This window comes from Lethenteron reissneri, chromosome 31, assembly GCF_015708825.2.
Source record: "Lethenteron reissneri isolate LAM-NWPU_2019-01 chromosome 31, ASM1570882v1, whole genome shotgun sequence".
NCBI classification, from domain to species: domain Eukaryota; kingdom Metazoa; phylum Chordata; class Hyperoartia; order Petromyzontiformes; family Petromyzontidae; genus Lethenteron; species Lethenteron reissneri.
In genome coordinates, this window is record NC_083809.1 from 11,602,402 (window position 1) to 11,616,063 (window position 13,662).

Genomic DNA, 13,662 nt, shown 5'->3' on the forward strand with positions numbered 1-13,662 from the left:
TTGTGCGCTGTTCATTTCCACGCGATAATCCACTTCGTTGAGCTATCATTTGGGGACAGATCGCTTCTGAAACAGAGGTTGCTCAGTGGGCCTTTGTCTCCCTAAGCGGCGTTGTTTTACACACCGCACTGGGTCCTCATTTGAGGCCGAATCGACCTAGGGGAGGCCCAGAACCGGTTTGGATAATCGCCACTGATGTCGTTGGTGTCCTTGAGCGGGAATCGAACCCCCGGTGACGCCATCGCTTCAGTAGCGCAGTACTGCTCTGACCGCTACACCACCACTCCCGCTACGTATAGACACGTACAACGGGGGAGACTTGACACAAGACGACTCATGATCCCCCCCCCCTCTCCCGCGTGTCCCTCGCTCCGCGCAGCTGGAAGGACCTGGTGGTGGGAGCGCCGCAGTTCTTTGACATCAAGGAGCACATCGGCGGCGCGGCCTACGTCTACCTCAACAAGAACGGGCACTTCGACGTCCAGTACCACCTGCGCCTCAACGGCACCACGGCGTCGATGTTCGGCCTCTGCGTGGCCGCCGTGGGCGACCTCAACCAGGACGGATTTCCCGGTGCGTCCGTCGCCGCCATGGTGCAAACCATTTGTCTGCGGGGACGCCTGCAAACTATTTATTTTTTAAACGATAAACTATTTACGTGTAGGTATTTTCCAGACGCGACGTGGCTATCGCAAATGATAGCTCAACGAAGCGGCTCATCATCATCGCGTGGAAATGTATCGTGGCCAAACACTCTAAACGCGTGATGTTGATTCTGAATGTGGAGGGAGAAACTCCGGAGAAAAATCCACGCGACCACGGGGAGGGAGACATGCAAACAACAATTATACAACAAGCGTCATGGTTGGGATCGAACTCACAATCTCCTGCATACCAGGCGAGGTAGTTAACATCCCGCCACCCTCGGAGCGAGGATGTTCTTGCAGGGATGCGTGGTGTGGCCAGGCGCTGCACCATGCAGGTAGTGAGGGTTTGGAGGATCGACCACATTTGTGAAACTTCCCAAATCTTCGATGCTGCGATGTCGCCATCATCCTGCCTTCGGCAAGGGTGTGCCAGACACAGCAAGTGGGACGATTTTGATCGGCGTTCTAACCGCACGGGGGGCGGGGGGGTTCCTGGTACTCCACTTTCCTCCCACATGCATACACACTAAACATCCAAATGTAGGGCCAGAGAGCTCGGGCAATTGTTGACGCCTCTCCTGCCCGCCCTCTAGCTCAGCTTGCGGTTTCCCCGGCGCCTCTGAACCCAACGAGAGAAACGCGTCACGGACGGAGTGCGACGATGACGATTGTGCTCGTCTCTTTTCTCTCTCTCTCTTTGCGCGCGTAATCGCCACCTCCGCCGCCTGCAGATGTGGCGGTGGGAGCTCCGTACGACGGCCTTGGAAAGGTCTTCATCTACCACGGAGGCTCGCAGGGGCTCAATCCGAAAGCCACCCAGGTGACGATCCTACACTCGCCCATCGTGACGTGACCAAAGCAATCAAGCGTTGCACTGTTTCCGGATTCGTGTCACCGTACCGGCTGTGCACATCCCTGACTCCACCCCCCTCCCCTCCCTGCAAGGATAATTCTCAATATTAGAGGTTTTTTGGGTTAGATCGCGTGAATATATAAATGTGTCGTTAAACTCGCCAACACCCGGTACAGCCAACTAGTAAGGGTTGTCACGTAAACAGAACGTGCCAATTTGTCACTAGTACAGCACACCGGTGTGTTGTGGCTCTCCAACACACCGGTGTGCTGTACTAGGGAGGTCCGGAGATGGCGATGATATTAACGAGGGCGTGCCGATCCAAATCGTTGTCGTCCCAATTTATTTTGAATCGCGAGCCTCTGTAGCACGTGTCGGATTTTCGCGACCAATGTTATTGCGACCGTCGCCTTACTCCATTTTAAGAAACGAGGAAACGGGAAGACTTCTCCACAATTTTTAACTAAACTGTTTACAATTGTTTTGATTTCACCAGGCAAGGCCCACTGAGCCATATAGCTCTTTTTCAGCGACCTGGCCAAAAACGATAGCCCAATCAAATGACTTATCGTGTGGAACTATATAAAAGCCAAATACTCTGAACGCGCGACGTCGATTCTAAATGTGGAGGGAAAAACCGGAGGACCCGGAGAAAAGTCCACGCGGCCACGGGGAGAGAGATACCGCAAACTTCAAATTTACAGCAGGCCAGGATCGAACCCGCGACCTCCTGTATACCAGGCGATGTAGTTTTAGTGAAGTCAATCGGTCCATGGTGGCTTCATATAAACGTCGTAAACCGTAGACCGCCTGCGGTAACCAACTGGCACGTCTTGTTCGCGTGGGTTCACGACGCATCCGCCCAAACGAACGAACCGCGATCATTAACCCCGGGGGGCCTTTCGTTGGGGGCGCTGCTGCTGTAGGTGATCGAGGGCGAGGCCTTCTCGAGCCCCATCAGATTCTTTGGCTACTCGCTGGTGGGCGGCATCGACGTGGACGGCAACAGCTACCCCGACATCGCCGTGGGCTCGCTGTCCGAGCAGGTGGCCATCATCAGGTGCGGGCACCGCCGCTGCCGCCATCACGTTGGGGGCACTGCCATCACCGCTGTCGTACCGCGGCCAGGGCACGCACACAGACACAGGGTACACACACAGACACGGGGCACGCACACAGACGCGGGGCACGCACACAGACGCGGGGCACGCACACAGACGCGGGGCACGCACACAGACGCGGGGCACGCACAAAGACGCGGGGCACGCACACAGACACGGGGCACGCACACAGACACGGGGCACGCACACAGACACGTGTTGGTACCACCCCGAAAGTAGCAAAGCATTTAATTACACAGCGAAATATTTGTATGGGTGATGAGAGAGGATTGTACCACAACTCCCGCTCGTTTCCAAAGGGTTGCCGCGTTATTCACTGGTATTGGCCACATAGGGGAGTAGGGAGCTCGGCAGCGATGACGTCCCCAGGCGGTAGCGACCAGCGAGAGGACTTGGTCTGGACTCGGGGACTACGGGTGATGGGCACGAGTTCAAGCGGTGTTCGTAAGTTTAGTCGGTCGCGTGTGTTGGGGTCAAGTGTGCGTACTTCCCACCTCTTGGAAGACCTCCGGCCAGTTCGGAATTGGAGGCCTAAGAACCCATTGTATGTGGTGTGTGTGTGTGTGGTGTGTGTGTGTGGTGTGTGTGTAGTGTATGCATGTGGTGTGTGTGTGTGGGGTGTGTGTGTGGTGTGTGTGTGTGGTGTGTGTGTGTGTGTGGTGTGTGTGTGTGGTGTGTGTGTGTGGTGTGTGTGTGTGGTGTGTGTGTGTGTGTGTGGTGTGTGTGTGGTGTGTGTGTGTGGTGTGTGTGTAGTGTATGCATGTGGTGTGTGTGTGTGGTGTGTGTGTGTGTGTGGGGTGTGTGTGTGCTGTGTGTGTGTGGTGTGTGTGTGTGGTGTGTGTGTGTGGTGTGTGTGTGTGTGGTGTGTGTGTAGTGTATGCATGTGGTGTGTGTGGTGTGTGGTGTGGTGTGGTGTGGTGTTGTGTGGTGTGTGTGGTTGGTGTGTGGTGTGTGTGTGTGTAGTGTATGCATGTGGTGTGTGTGTAGTGTATGCATGTGGTGTGTGTGTGTGGTGTGTGTATGTGGTGTGTGTGTGGTGTGTGTGTGTGGTGTGTGTGCTGTGTATGTGGTGTGTGTGTGGTGTGTGTGTGTGGTGTGTGTGTGTGGTGTGTGTGTGTGGTGTGTGTGTGTGTGGTGTGTGTGTGTGGTGTGTGTGTAGTGTATGCATGTGGTGTGTGTGTGTGGGGTGTGTGTGTGTGTGGTGTGTGTGTGTGGTGTGTGTGTGTGTGGTGTGTGTGTGTGTGTGTAGTGTATGCATGTGGTGTGTGTGTAGTGTATGCATGTGGTGTGTGTGTGTGGTGTGTGTATGTGGTGTGTGTGTGGTGTGTGTGTGTGGTGTGTGTGCTGTGTATGTGGTGTGTGTGTGGTGTGTGTGTGTGGTGTGTGTGTGTGGTGTGTGTGTGTGTGGTGTGTGTGGTGTGTGTGTAGTGTATGCATGTGGTGTGTGTGTGTGTGTGGGGTGTGTGTGTGGTGTGTGTGTGTGGTGTGTGTGTGGTGTATGCGGTGTGGGTGGTGTATGTGGTGTATGTGGTGTGTGTGGTGTATGTGGTGTATGTGGAGTGTGTATGTATGTGGTGTGTGTGGTGTGTGGTGTATGTGGTGTGTGTGTGTGGTGTGTGGTGTGTGTGTGTGGTGTGTGTGTGGTGTGTGTGTGTGGTGTGTGTGTATGTATGTGTGGTGTGTGTGTATGTGTGGTGTGTGTATGTGGTGGGTGTGTGTATGTATGTGGTGTGTGTGTGTGTGGTGTGTGTATGTATGTGGTGTGTGTGTGTGGTGTGTGTGTGTGTGTGGTGTGTGTGTGTGGTGTGTGGTGTGTGTGTGTGTGTGGTGTGTGTGTGTGGTGTGTGGTGTGTGTGGTGTGTGTGTGGTGTGTGTGTGGTGTGTGTCTGTGTGTGTGTGGTGTGTGTCTGTGTGTGTGTGGTGTGTGTGGTGTGTATGTGGTGTGTGTGTGTGTGGTGTGTGTGTGCTGTGTGTGTGGTGTGTGTGGTGTGTGTGGTGTGTGTGTGCTGTGTATGTGGTGTGAGTGGTGTGTGTGTGTGGTGTTTGTATGTATGTGGTGTGTGCTGTGTGTGTGGTGTGTGTGGTGTGAGTGGTGTGTGTGTGTGGTGTGTGTATGTATGTGGTGTTGTGTATGTATGTGGTGTGTGTGTATGTGGTGTGTGTGTGTGTGTATGTGGTGTTGTGTGTGGGGTGTGTGTGTGCTGTGTATGTGTGTGTGGTGTATGTATGTGGGGTGTATGTATGTGGTGTGTGTGTGTATGTGGTGTGTGTGTGTATGTGGTGTGTGTGTGTGGGTGTGTGTGTGCTGTGTATGTGTGGTGGTGTGTGGTGTATGTGGTATGTGTATGTGTGTGTGTGTGGTGTGTGTGTGTGTATGTGGGGTGTGTGTGTGTATGTGGTGTGTGTGGTGTGTGGTGTATGTGGTGTGTGTGTATGTGGTGTGTGTGGTGTGTGTGTATGTGGTGTGTGTGTGTGTATGTGTGTGTGTGTGTGGGGTGTGTGTGCTGTGTATGTATGTGGTGTGTGTGTGGTGTATGTGGTGTGTGTGTGTGGTGTGTGTGTGTATGTGGTGTGTGTGTATGTGTGTGTGTTGTGTGTGTGGTGTGTGTATGTGGTATGTGTGTGTGTGTATGTGGTGTGTGTGGTGTATGTGGTGTGTGTGGTGTATGTGGTGTATGTGGTGTGTGTATGTATGTGGTGTGTGTGGTGTATGTGGTGTGTGTGTGTGTGGGGTGTGTGTGTGCTGTGTATGTGTGTGTGGTGTATGTATGTGGGGTGTGTGTGGTGTGTGTACGTGGTGTGTGTGTGGTGTGTGCTGTGTATGTGGTGTGTGTGTGTATGTGATGTGTGTGGTGTGTGTGTATGTATGTGGTGAGTATGTATGTGGTGTGTGTGTGTGGTGTGTGTGTGTGTATGTGTGTATGTGGTGTGTGTGTGTGGTGTGTATGTATTTGGTGTGTGTGTGTGGTGTGTGTGCTGTGTGTGTGTGTGTGGTGTGTGTGGTGTGTGTATGTGGTGTGTGTGTGGTGTGTGTGTGTATGTATGTGGTGTGTGTGGTGTGTGTGTATGTATGTGGTGTGTGTGGTGTGTGTGTGTGTATGTGGTGTGTATATATGTGGTGTGTGTGTGTGTGTGGTGTGTGTGTGTGTATGTGCGTGTGTGGTGGTGTGTGTGTGGTGTGTATGTATTTGGTGTGTGTGTGTGGTGTGTGTGTGGTGTGTGTGGGGTGTGTGTATGTGGTGTGTGTATGTGGTGTGTGTGTGTATGTATGTGGTGTGTGTGTATGTATGTGGTGTGTGTGGTGTGCTGTGTATGTGGGGTGTGTGTATGTGGTGTGTGTGTGTGGTGTATGTATGTGGTGTGTGTGGTGTGTGTGTGTGTATGTGGTGTGTGTGTGTGGTGTATGTATGTGGTGTGTGTGGTGTGTGTGTGGTGTGTGTGTGTATGTGGTGTGTGTGTGTGGTGTATGTATGTGGTGTATGTGTGTGGTGTGTGTGTGTGTATGTATGTGGGGTGTACGTTGAACTTCTTACGCACCGTGCGTAGCCAACCGTGCTAAACGGAGGTGGAGGGGGGAGAACGACAACAAACTAAACAACAAATAGAGCATTGGAGGGGTTCCCCAGTGGAAGTTCTCCGCCAGCGCTGCTGCGAGCGAGAGGCTGCACGGCTGCACCTTTACTCGGCGCAGTAGAAAGCCCAAAAATACAAATTGAGCAAATCAGAAACGTTTCTTAACCGTATAAGCATCACATTCGTTGGGTCTTTTGGTAAAGTCACGTGGATAGGTTCAAAAAATAATAAAAACATAAACAAAAATGAGCATTGCCTAGGAATAAACAACACAACGTAATTATTTGTAATCTTAGCAGGTAAGGCCCACTGGGCTGTGTAGCTCTTTTTTAGAAGCGAACTGACAATCACAAATGAGAGCTCAAACGAAGTGGCTTATCGCGTAGAAATTTACATCAGTAGCCAAATGCTCTGAACGAGTGACGTTAATCCTAAATGTGGAGGGGAAAATGGGGTTGGACCCAGAGAAAAATTGCTGTGACCACGGGGAGAGAGACGTAAACTGCAAATATACAGCAGCAGGCGTCAGGGTAGGGATCGAATTCACGACCTCCTGTATACCAGGCGAGGTAGTTAACATTTCATAGCCACTGTGATGATGATGAGAGAGAGAAACACTGCAAACTCCAAATAGACAGCAGCAGGCGTCAGGGTCGGGATCGAATCCACAACCTCCTGCGTACCAGGCGAGGTAGTTAACATCTCCGAGCCACCGTGGCGAATATGACGGAGTGGCGTGAGGTTGTCTAGCGTTGGCGTGAGAGCCGCGGGAGGGGGCACAGGGGAGTAGAGGTGGGTGGTGGGGGGCGTGGGGGGTGTGGGGGGGGCGTGTTGCTGTTTCCTCACCTCTTCGTGGCCGCTTTGTGTTTGTCGCCATGGGGGGGGGGGCTTTTAGGTCACGGCCCGTGGTGAGCATAGAAACGGTGATCAACAAGCCCATGGACATCAACATCAACGAGAAGAACTGCGGCCCGCACACCTGGTGAGCGGTGGTCGGGGCGGTGGCGCCATGCCGACGAGCGGCGCATCGTGCCCCTCGTCTGTCGTGCCGTTACAGAGCGCCGCGTCGTGCTGTTGTTGTCGTCGCTATTCCTCGACTCCGCTCGTGCACCCGGCGAGGAGTTTCTTCTTCACGAGGGTCCTTGCCAAGTTCTCTCCGTCCGTGGGGGCGAGGGGGCGACGGCTACCGCCGCCGCTGCTGCTGCTGTTGTTGTGCTCCCCAATTAACCCTTTGCCGCTCCGATGGCGTGCGTGGTGTACGTCATCAACACAAAACCGGAGGGAAAACCAAAACTAAAATTAACTTTGTCGGTACCGAGGCTCCCGCAAGGCCACGCGATCGAGCGTGCCGCACAGTTTGTCGCCGGCTGTCCGAGTGCGGTCCTGTCGCCACGGCTGTTTGCACGCGCGTCACGGCGTCTTTAAAAGCAACGGCGCTGCTGCGCCTCCCTGGGTAAGAATTGACAGGGCTTTGGAGCGCGTGTCCGAGATTCGAGCGGCGAGCGGGACACTACGCAACCCCGCGACTCGCAGGCGTCTCGGAACCTCGGCCTCAAGGGCCAGGGGCGTTCACCCAACGAGGGGGGGGGGGGGGGGTTGTGAGCGACGGCGGCGCCTGGCGGCGTGGACGTCGAAGCGCGGGGCCGAGAATCGCGACGGTGCCCGGGGGGCGGCAGCGGTTTTCCCGTGGAGCTGCGTGACACGCGCCCACCCCCGGCGTAACACGCGTGTGCGCCCCCCGCCTAACATGCGTGTGCGCCCCCCGCCTAACACGCGTGTGCGCCCCCGCTGTGCCCCCTCTGCCCGCTGTGCCCCGCAGCGCCAACATTGACGCCTGCTTCACCTACCAGGGCAACAACCCCACGTCCAGCCCCGGCACCCGTAAGAGCGCCCGCACTGCACTCGACTCGCCGCAGGAATAAACAAACAAACAAAGTGAACGTTGATAATAGTTTTTTTACCCTTTTATCTGGCAACAAAACTGACACCTTTTTTACGAGGAGTCATGTTTGCATAGACCACAATACCTGCAGTCATAATGCAAACATGACTCCTCGTAAAAAAGGTGTCAGTTTTGTTGCCAGATAAAAGGGTAAAAAAACTATTATCATATTTTTACTGGCAAATGAGGTTCCAATGGTGTAAATGCTTACCCCCAGCTCTCATACTCTGATGGTGCATTGTTTTTGAGTTGTGCGCCTTTTTTCGTCATCTGGTCCAACACCATGTGAGACTGGGCTCTAAGGAAAGCTGTCTCGGGTGTGGACCAATCAACTTCAAGGACAGTGCATACATTATCAGAGTTATGTTTTTTGTTTGCATTATGACTGCAGGTATTGTGGTCTATGCAAACATGACTCCTCGTAAAAAAGGTGTCAGTTTTGTTGCCAGATAAAAGGGTAAAAAAACAATTATCATTTTTTTTACTGGCAAATGAGGTACCAATGGTGTAAAGTGAACGTTGACGCCGTTCAACCATTGGGGCAATGGGTCCTTCTTCATAGCACGTAGATGATGTTGTTGTTGTACCCCTGCGGACGCAGGAGGGCACACACGCTCGTCTTAGATGTGTTCGTTGCGCATGGCGTGCACGTGCGTACGCGTGCGCTGACCAGGAGCGCGGTGATGTTCGTGCGCTGAGGACCCAGTGACACGAGTTCAATTCCCACACCATGGTCGACGCCAGTGACGAATATCTGAACCGGCCGTGGGCCTCCCCTAGGTCGACTCGGCTTTAAATTAGTACCCCTCACGGTGCGTGATCGTTGGCACTGGGGAGACAAAGGCAGCTTGGCATGGTGCTGGCCACACCACCCCCTGGTGCACTGTGCCAGCCTTCAGAGGTGCAAACGTAGAGCACTTGCCCCAACAGTCGGTCAAGACTAAAGGCTACACGGGGGATCTTTGTCCCTGATCTTTGTTCTGGTGCGTGTGCGCGCATGCATACATGCGTGTGTGTGTGTGTGCGTGCGTGTGCGTCGTGTGTGAGTGCGTGTTTGGTGCGTGTGTGCGTGTGTGTGTGCGTGCGTGTGCGTCGTGTGTGAGTGTGTGTGTGCGTGCGTGTGTGCATGCGTGTGTGCATGCGTGTATGCGTGCGTGTGTGTGCGTGTATGTGCTTGCTTGCGTGCGTGTCGGCTCAGGGCTCATCTTCACGGCGAGTGTGGACATGGACCGCGTCAAGGCCAGCCTGAGCCCACGCGCCGTCTTCCTGGACGACTCCGGGGTGCCCCAGCAGGCCGAGTCCTCGGGGTTTGTCGACCTCGGAGGGCAGAACAGCAAGAAGTGCATCCGCCGCACCCTGCAGATCAAGGTGAGCTCGCGCCGGCACGCGGCTCCGCGACACCGCGAGGGCGCCGTCGTTCCACGCCGGAGATTCTAATCCCGCGCTGCGGAGAGCCTGCGCTCGAAGCCGGGCGGCCACGTGTGGTTACGCAGGGCTCTCGAGCGCAGTGACGGTCTGGGTCCCGTCACTGATGGATTCAGAACAACCCCACAAAGCGTCGTTTGGGGTTTTTCACTTCAATTGGCGACACGCTGGGCGGCACGCTGGGTGGCGGTGGGTGCCTCACGGCGCGTTTCCCTGGTCCTCGCGCCCTGCCGTAGCAGCGTCGCGACGTACGCGCCGTATGTCCAGGAGTTTGCGATGCTCTGAGCATGCGGCGCTCGTTTAGCAAGCTGCCCCCGGCTGAGCTCCCTCCCCCTTCCCTCTCCCGCAGGACGACATCAAGGACAAGCTGAGGCCACTCAAGGTTTCCTTCGACTACAAGCTGCAGGGGTCACGCAGGCGGCGGCAAGCCAGTGGGGGGCAGGAGAGGCCCGTGCTCGACTTGCTCAAGCCCAGCTCCTCCGCCACCAATGTGAGCCGCCGCCAACACGCCCTCCCCGCCATCACGGCCTCCTCCACTCCATCACGACCTCCTCCCCGCCATCACGGCCTCCTCCACTCCATCACGGCCTCCTCCACACCATCATGGCCTCCTCCACGCCATCACGGCCTCCTCCACTCCATCACGGCCTCCTCCACTCCATCATGGCCTCCTCCACTCCATCACGGCCTCCTCCACTCCATCACGGCCTCCTCCACTCCATCACGGCCTCCTCCACTCCATCACGGCCTCCTCCACACCATCATGGCCTCCTCCACTCCATCACGGCCTCCTCCACTCCATCACGGCCTCCTCCACACCATCACGGCCTCCTCCACACCATCACGGCCTCCTCCACACCATCACGGCCTCCTCCACACCATCACGGCCTCCTCCACTCCATCACGGCCTCCTCCACTCCATCACGGCCTCCTCCACACCATCACGGCCTCCTCCCCTCCATCACGACCTCCTCCACTCCATCACGGCCTCCTCCACACCATCACGGCCTCCTCCACACCATCACGGCCTCCTCCACACCATCACGGCCTCCTCCACACCATCACGGCCTCCTCCACTCCATCACGGCCTCCTCCACTCCATCACGGCCTCCTCCACACCATCACGGCCTCCTCCCCTCCATCACGACCTCCTCCACTCCATCACGGCCTCCTCCACACCATCACGGCCTCCTCCACACCATCACGGCCTCCTCCCCTTCATCACGACCTCCTCCACTCCATCACGGCCTCCTCCACTCCATCATGGCCTCCTCCACACCATCACGGCCTCCTCCACACCATCACGGCCTCCTCCACACCATCACGGCCTCCTCCACACCATCACGACCTCCTCCACTCCATCACGGCCTCCTCCACTCCATCACGGCCTCCTCCACTCCATCACGGCCTCCTCCACTCCATCACGGCCTCCTCCACTCCATCACGGCCTCCTCCACTTCATCACGACCTCCTCCACTCCATCACGGCCTCCTCCACACCATCACGGCCTCCTCCACACCATCACGGCCTCCTCCACACCATCACGGCCTCCTCCACACCATCACGACCTCCTCCACTCCATCACGGCCTCCTCCACTCCATCACGGCCTCCTCCACTCCATCACGGCCTCCTCCACTCCATCACGGCCTCCTCCACACCATCACGGCCTCCTCCACTCCATCACGGCCTCCTCCACTCCATCACGACCTCCTCCACTCCATCACGGCCTCCTCCACACCATCACGGCCTCCTCCACACCATCACGGCCTCCTCCCCTCATCACGACCTCCTCCACTCCATCACGGCCTCCTCCACTCCATCACGGCCTCCTCCACACCATCACGGCCTCCTCCACACCATCACGACCTCCTCCACTCCATCACGACCTCCTCCACACCATCACGGCCTCCTCCACGCCATCACGGCCTCCTCCACACCATCACGACCTCCTCCACACCATCACGACCTCCTCCACTCCATCACGGCCTCCTCCACACCATCACGACCTCCTCCACACCATCACGACCTCCTCCACTCCATCACGGCCTCCTCCCCATCAGACCTCCTCCACACCATCACGGCCTCCTCCCATCACGACCTCCTCCACACCATCACGGCCTCCTCCACGCCATCACGGCCTCCTCCACACCATCACGGCCTCCTCCCCTTCATCACGACCTCCTCCACACCATCACGGCCTCCTCCCCTTCATCACGACCTCCTCCACACCATCACGGCCTCCTCCACACCATCACGGCCTCCTCCACACCATCACGGCCTCCTCCCCTTCATCACGACCTCCTCCACACCATCACGGCCTCCTCCACTCCATCACGGCCTCCTCCACTCCATCACGGCCTCCTCCACTCCATCACGGCCTCCTCCACTCCATCACGGCCTCCTCCCCGCCATCACGGCCTCCTCCACTCCATCACGGCCTCCTCCACTCCATCACGGCCTCCTCCCCGCCATCACGGCCTCCTCCACTCCATCACGGCCTCCTCCACTCCATCACGGCCTCCTCCACACCATCACGACCTCCTCCACTCCATCACGGCCTCCTCCACACCATCACGGCCTCCTCCACACCATCACGGCCGCCTCCACTCCATCACGGCCTCCTCCACGCGATCACGGCCTCCTCCACACCATCACGGCCTCCTCCACGCCATCACGGCCTCCTCCCCTCCATCACGGCCTCCTCCACGCCATCACGGCCTCCTCCACACCATCACGGCCTGCGCTAGCCACTGCCTCTGCGGTGCTCCCCCACCCCCCCTCCCCGCGGTCTCCACTCACCCAGGGACACCTCGAGGTGCTGCTCGTTGATACGCCAACCCCCCCGTCCAAAGCCAAGTGGTGGAGCGTTGAACATGGCTCGTTCCTCTAACGGCACGGGGCAAGGGGAGGAGTTTCTATACATTGGGCGCCGCTGTGGCGAAATGTTAACTATCTTGCCTGGTATGTAGGTGGTCGTGGGTTCGAGGCCCTCCGGTTTTTCCCTCCACATTTAGAATCAACGTCGCGGGCTCAGAGTATTTGGCTGATGTAAATGTGCAACGCACATACGTAGCGCATGCACAGCGTTTGTGCGGCGTGTGTGCGGTGTGTGTGCAGCGTTTTTGCAGTGTTCGTGCAGCGCTGCTGGACCTTCCATGGAAAGCCCCGCTCAGCTCCACGCGTTCTCTGTCCTCAGATAAACTTCGCCAAGGATGGGTGTGGATTGGACAACATCTGCCAGAGCAACCTGCAGCTGGCTCACCTCTTCTGCCGATTTGGAGGCAACAACTCCTACGAGCCGCTGCCAACGTACGCAGTGACCCCCCACCCCCCGCACAGCGCCCGCACCGCGGCGTGCCCGCGCGCCAGCCGGTAGACGTTGACGAATCCGCCAACTCTGTCGTTCTACGGCGCACGCGGTGGCCCTTCGCATCAAAATTGCAACGCCGAGAGCAGCGCTGGGGTTCGCACCACGTGCTCGCGGCGCGGCGCCAGAGCATCCGTGACCGCATTTCGAAACGTCCGCATGCTAATTGCTGCGTACCGAGCCAGTGACTAAGGTGGGAAAACATCGGCGGGGCCCCAAGCTCGCGCGGGGTGGGGGGGGGTGGGACGCTTCCTGAGGGCCCTGTCCGGAGCGACGCCGCATGGCTCTTATTGGAGAGGGGCGCCGCCAGGCCGCCACGGGGTTGGCCGGCGGCGGTTTTCGACTCCGTGGGGGCCGTGCGACTCTCTATCCGCGCGTCTCTCTCTTGACCGGCCGGCGCTCCCTGCCCCCCCCCCCTCCCGTGTCCCCTCTGCGCAGGGAAGGCCGCGAGCAGGTGCTGCTGCTGAGCGGGCAGGAGGAGCTGGCGCTGCAGTTGACCATCACCAACCCGGGCGATGACGCATACGAGTCGCGGCTCAGCATCCGCCTGCCCCCCTCGCTCGGCTACATGGACGCCCGCCCCAAGGAGTTCCCTCCCGTGAGCCCCGCGGCACGCGCGCACGCACATGCCCGCTGCGTACTGCACACGCGCCACTTCCTGCACTCCTAGCATGCACGTGTGTCTACACCTACGCTAACCTTGGTGCACGTGTGTCCGTTTGCATGGTGCATG

The 13,662-nt window shown here is 57.3% G+C and overlaps 1 protein-coding gene across 1 annotated transcript in view; it reads left to right on the forward strand.

The window, feature by feature from the left end:
- Window positions 1-13,662, forward strand: part of LOC133349803 (integrin alpha-6-like) — a 44,626-nt gene that overhangs the window by 20,600 nt on the left and 10,364 nt on the right. The window contains 9 exon segments of the mRNA XM_061563574.1: window positions 380-573; window positions 1,379-1,467; window positions 2,427-2,560; window positions 7,090-7,176; window positions 8,014-8,075; window positions 9,335-9,504; window positions 9,911-10,051; window positions 12,759-12,871; window positions 13,368-13,527. Of these exon segments, the coding sequence (XP_061419558.1) occupies window positions 380-573; window positions 1,379-1,467; window positions 2,427-2,560; window positions 7,090-7,176; window positions 8,014-8,075; window positions 9,335-9,504; window positions 9,911-10,051; window positions 12,759-12,871; window positions 13,368-13,527 (1,150 nt within the window).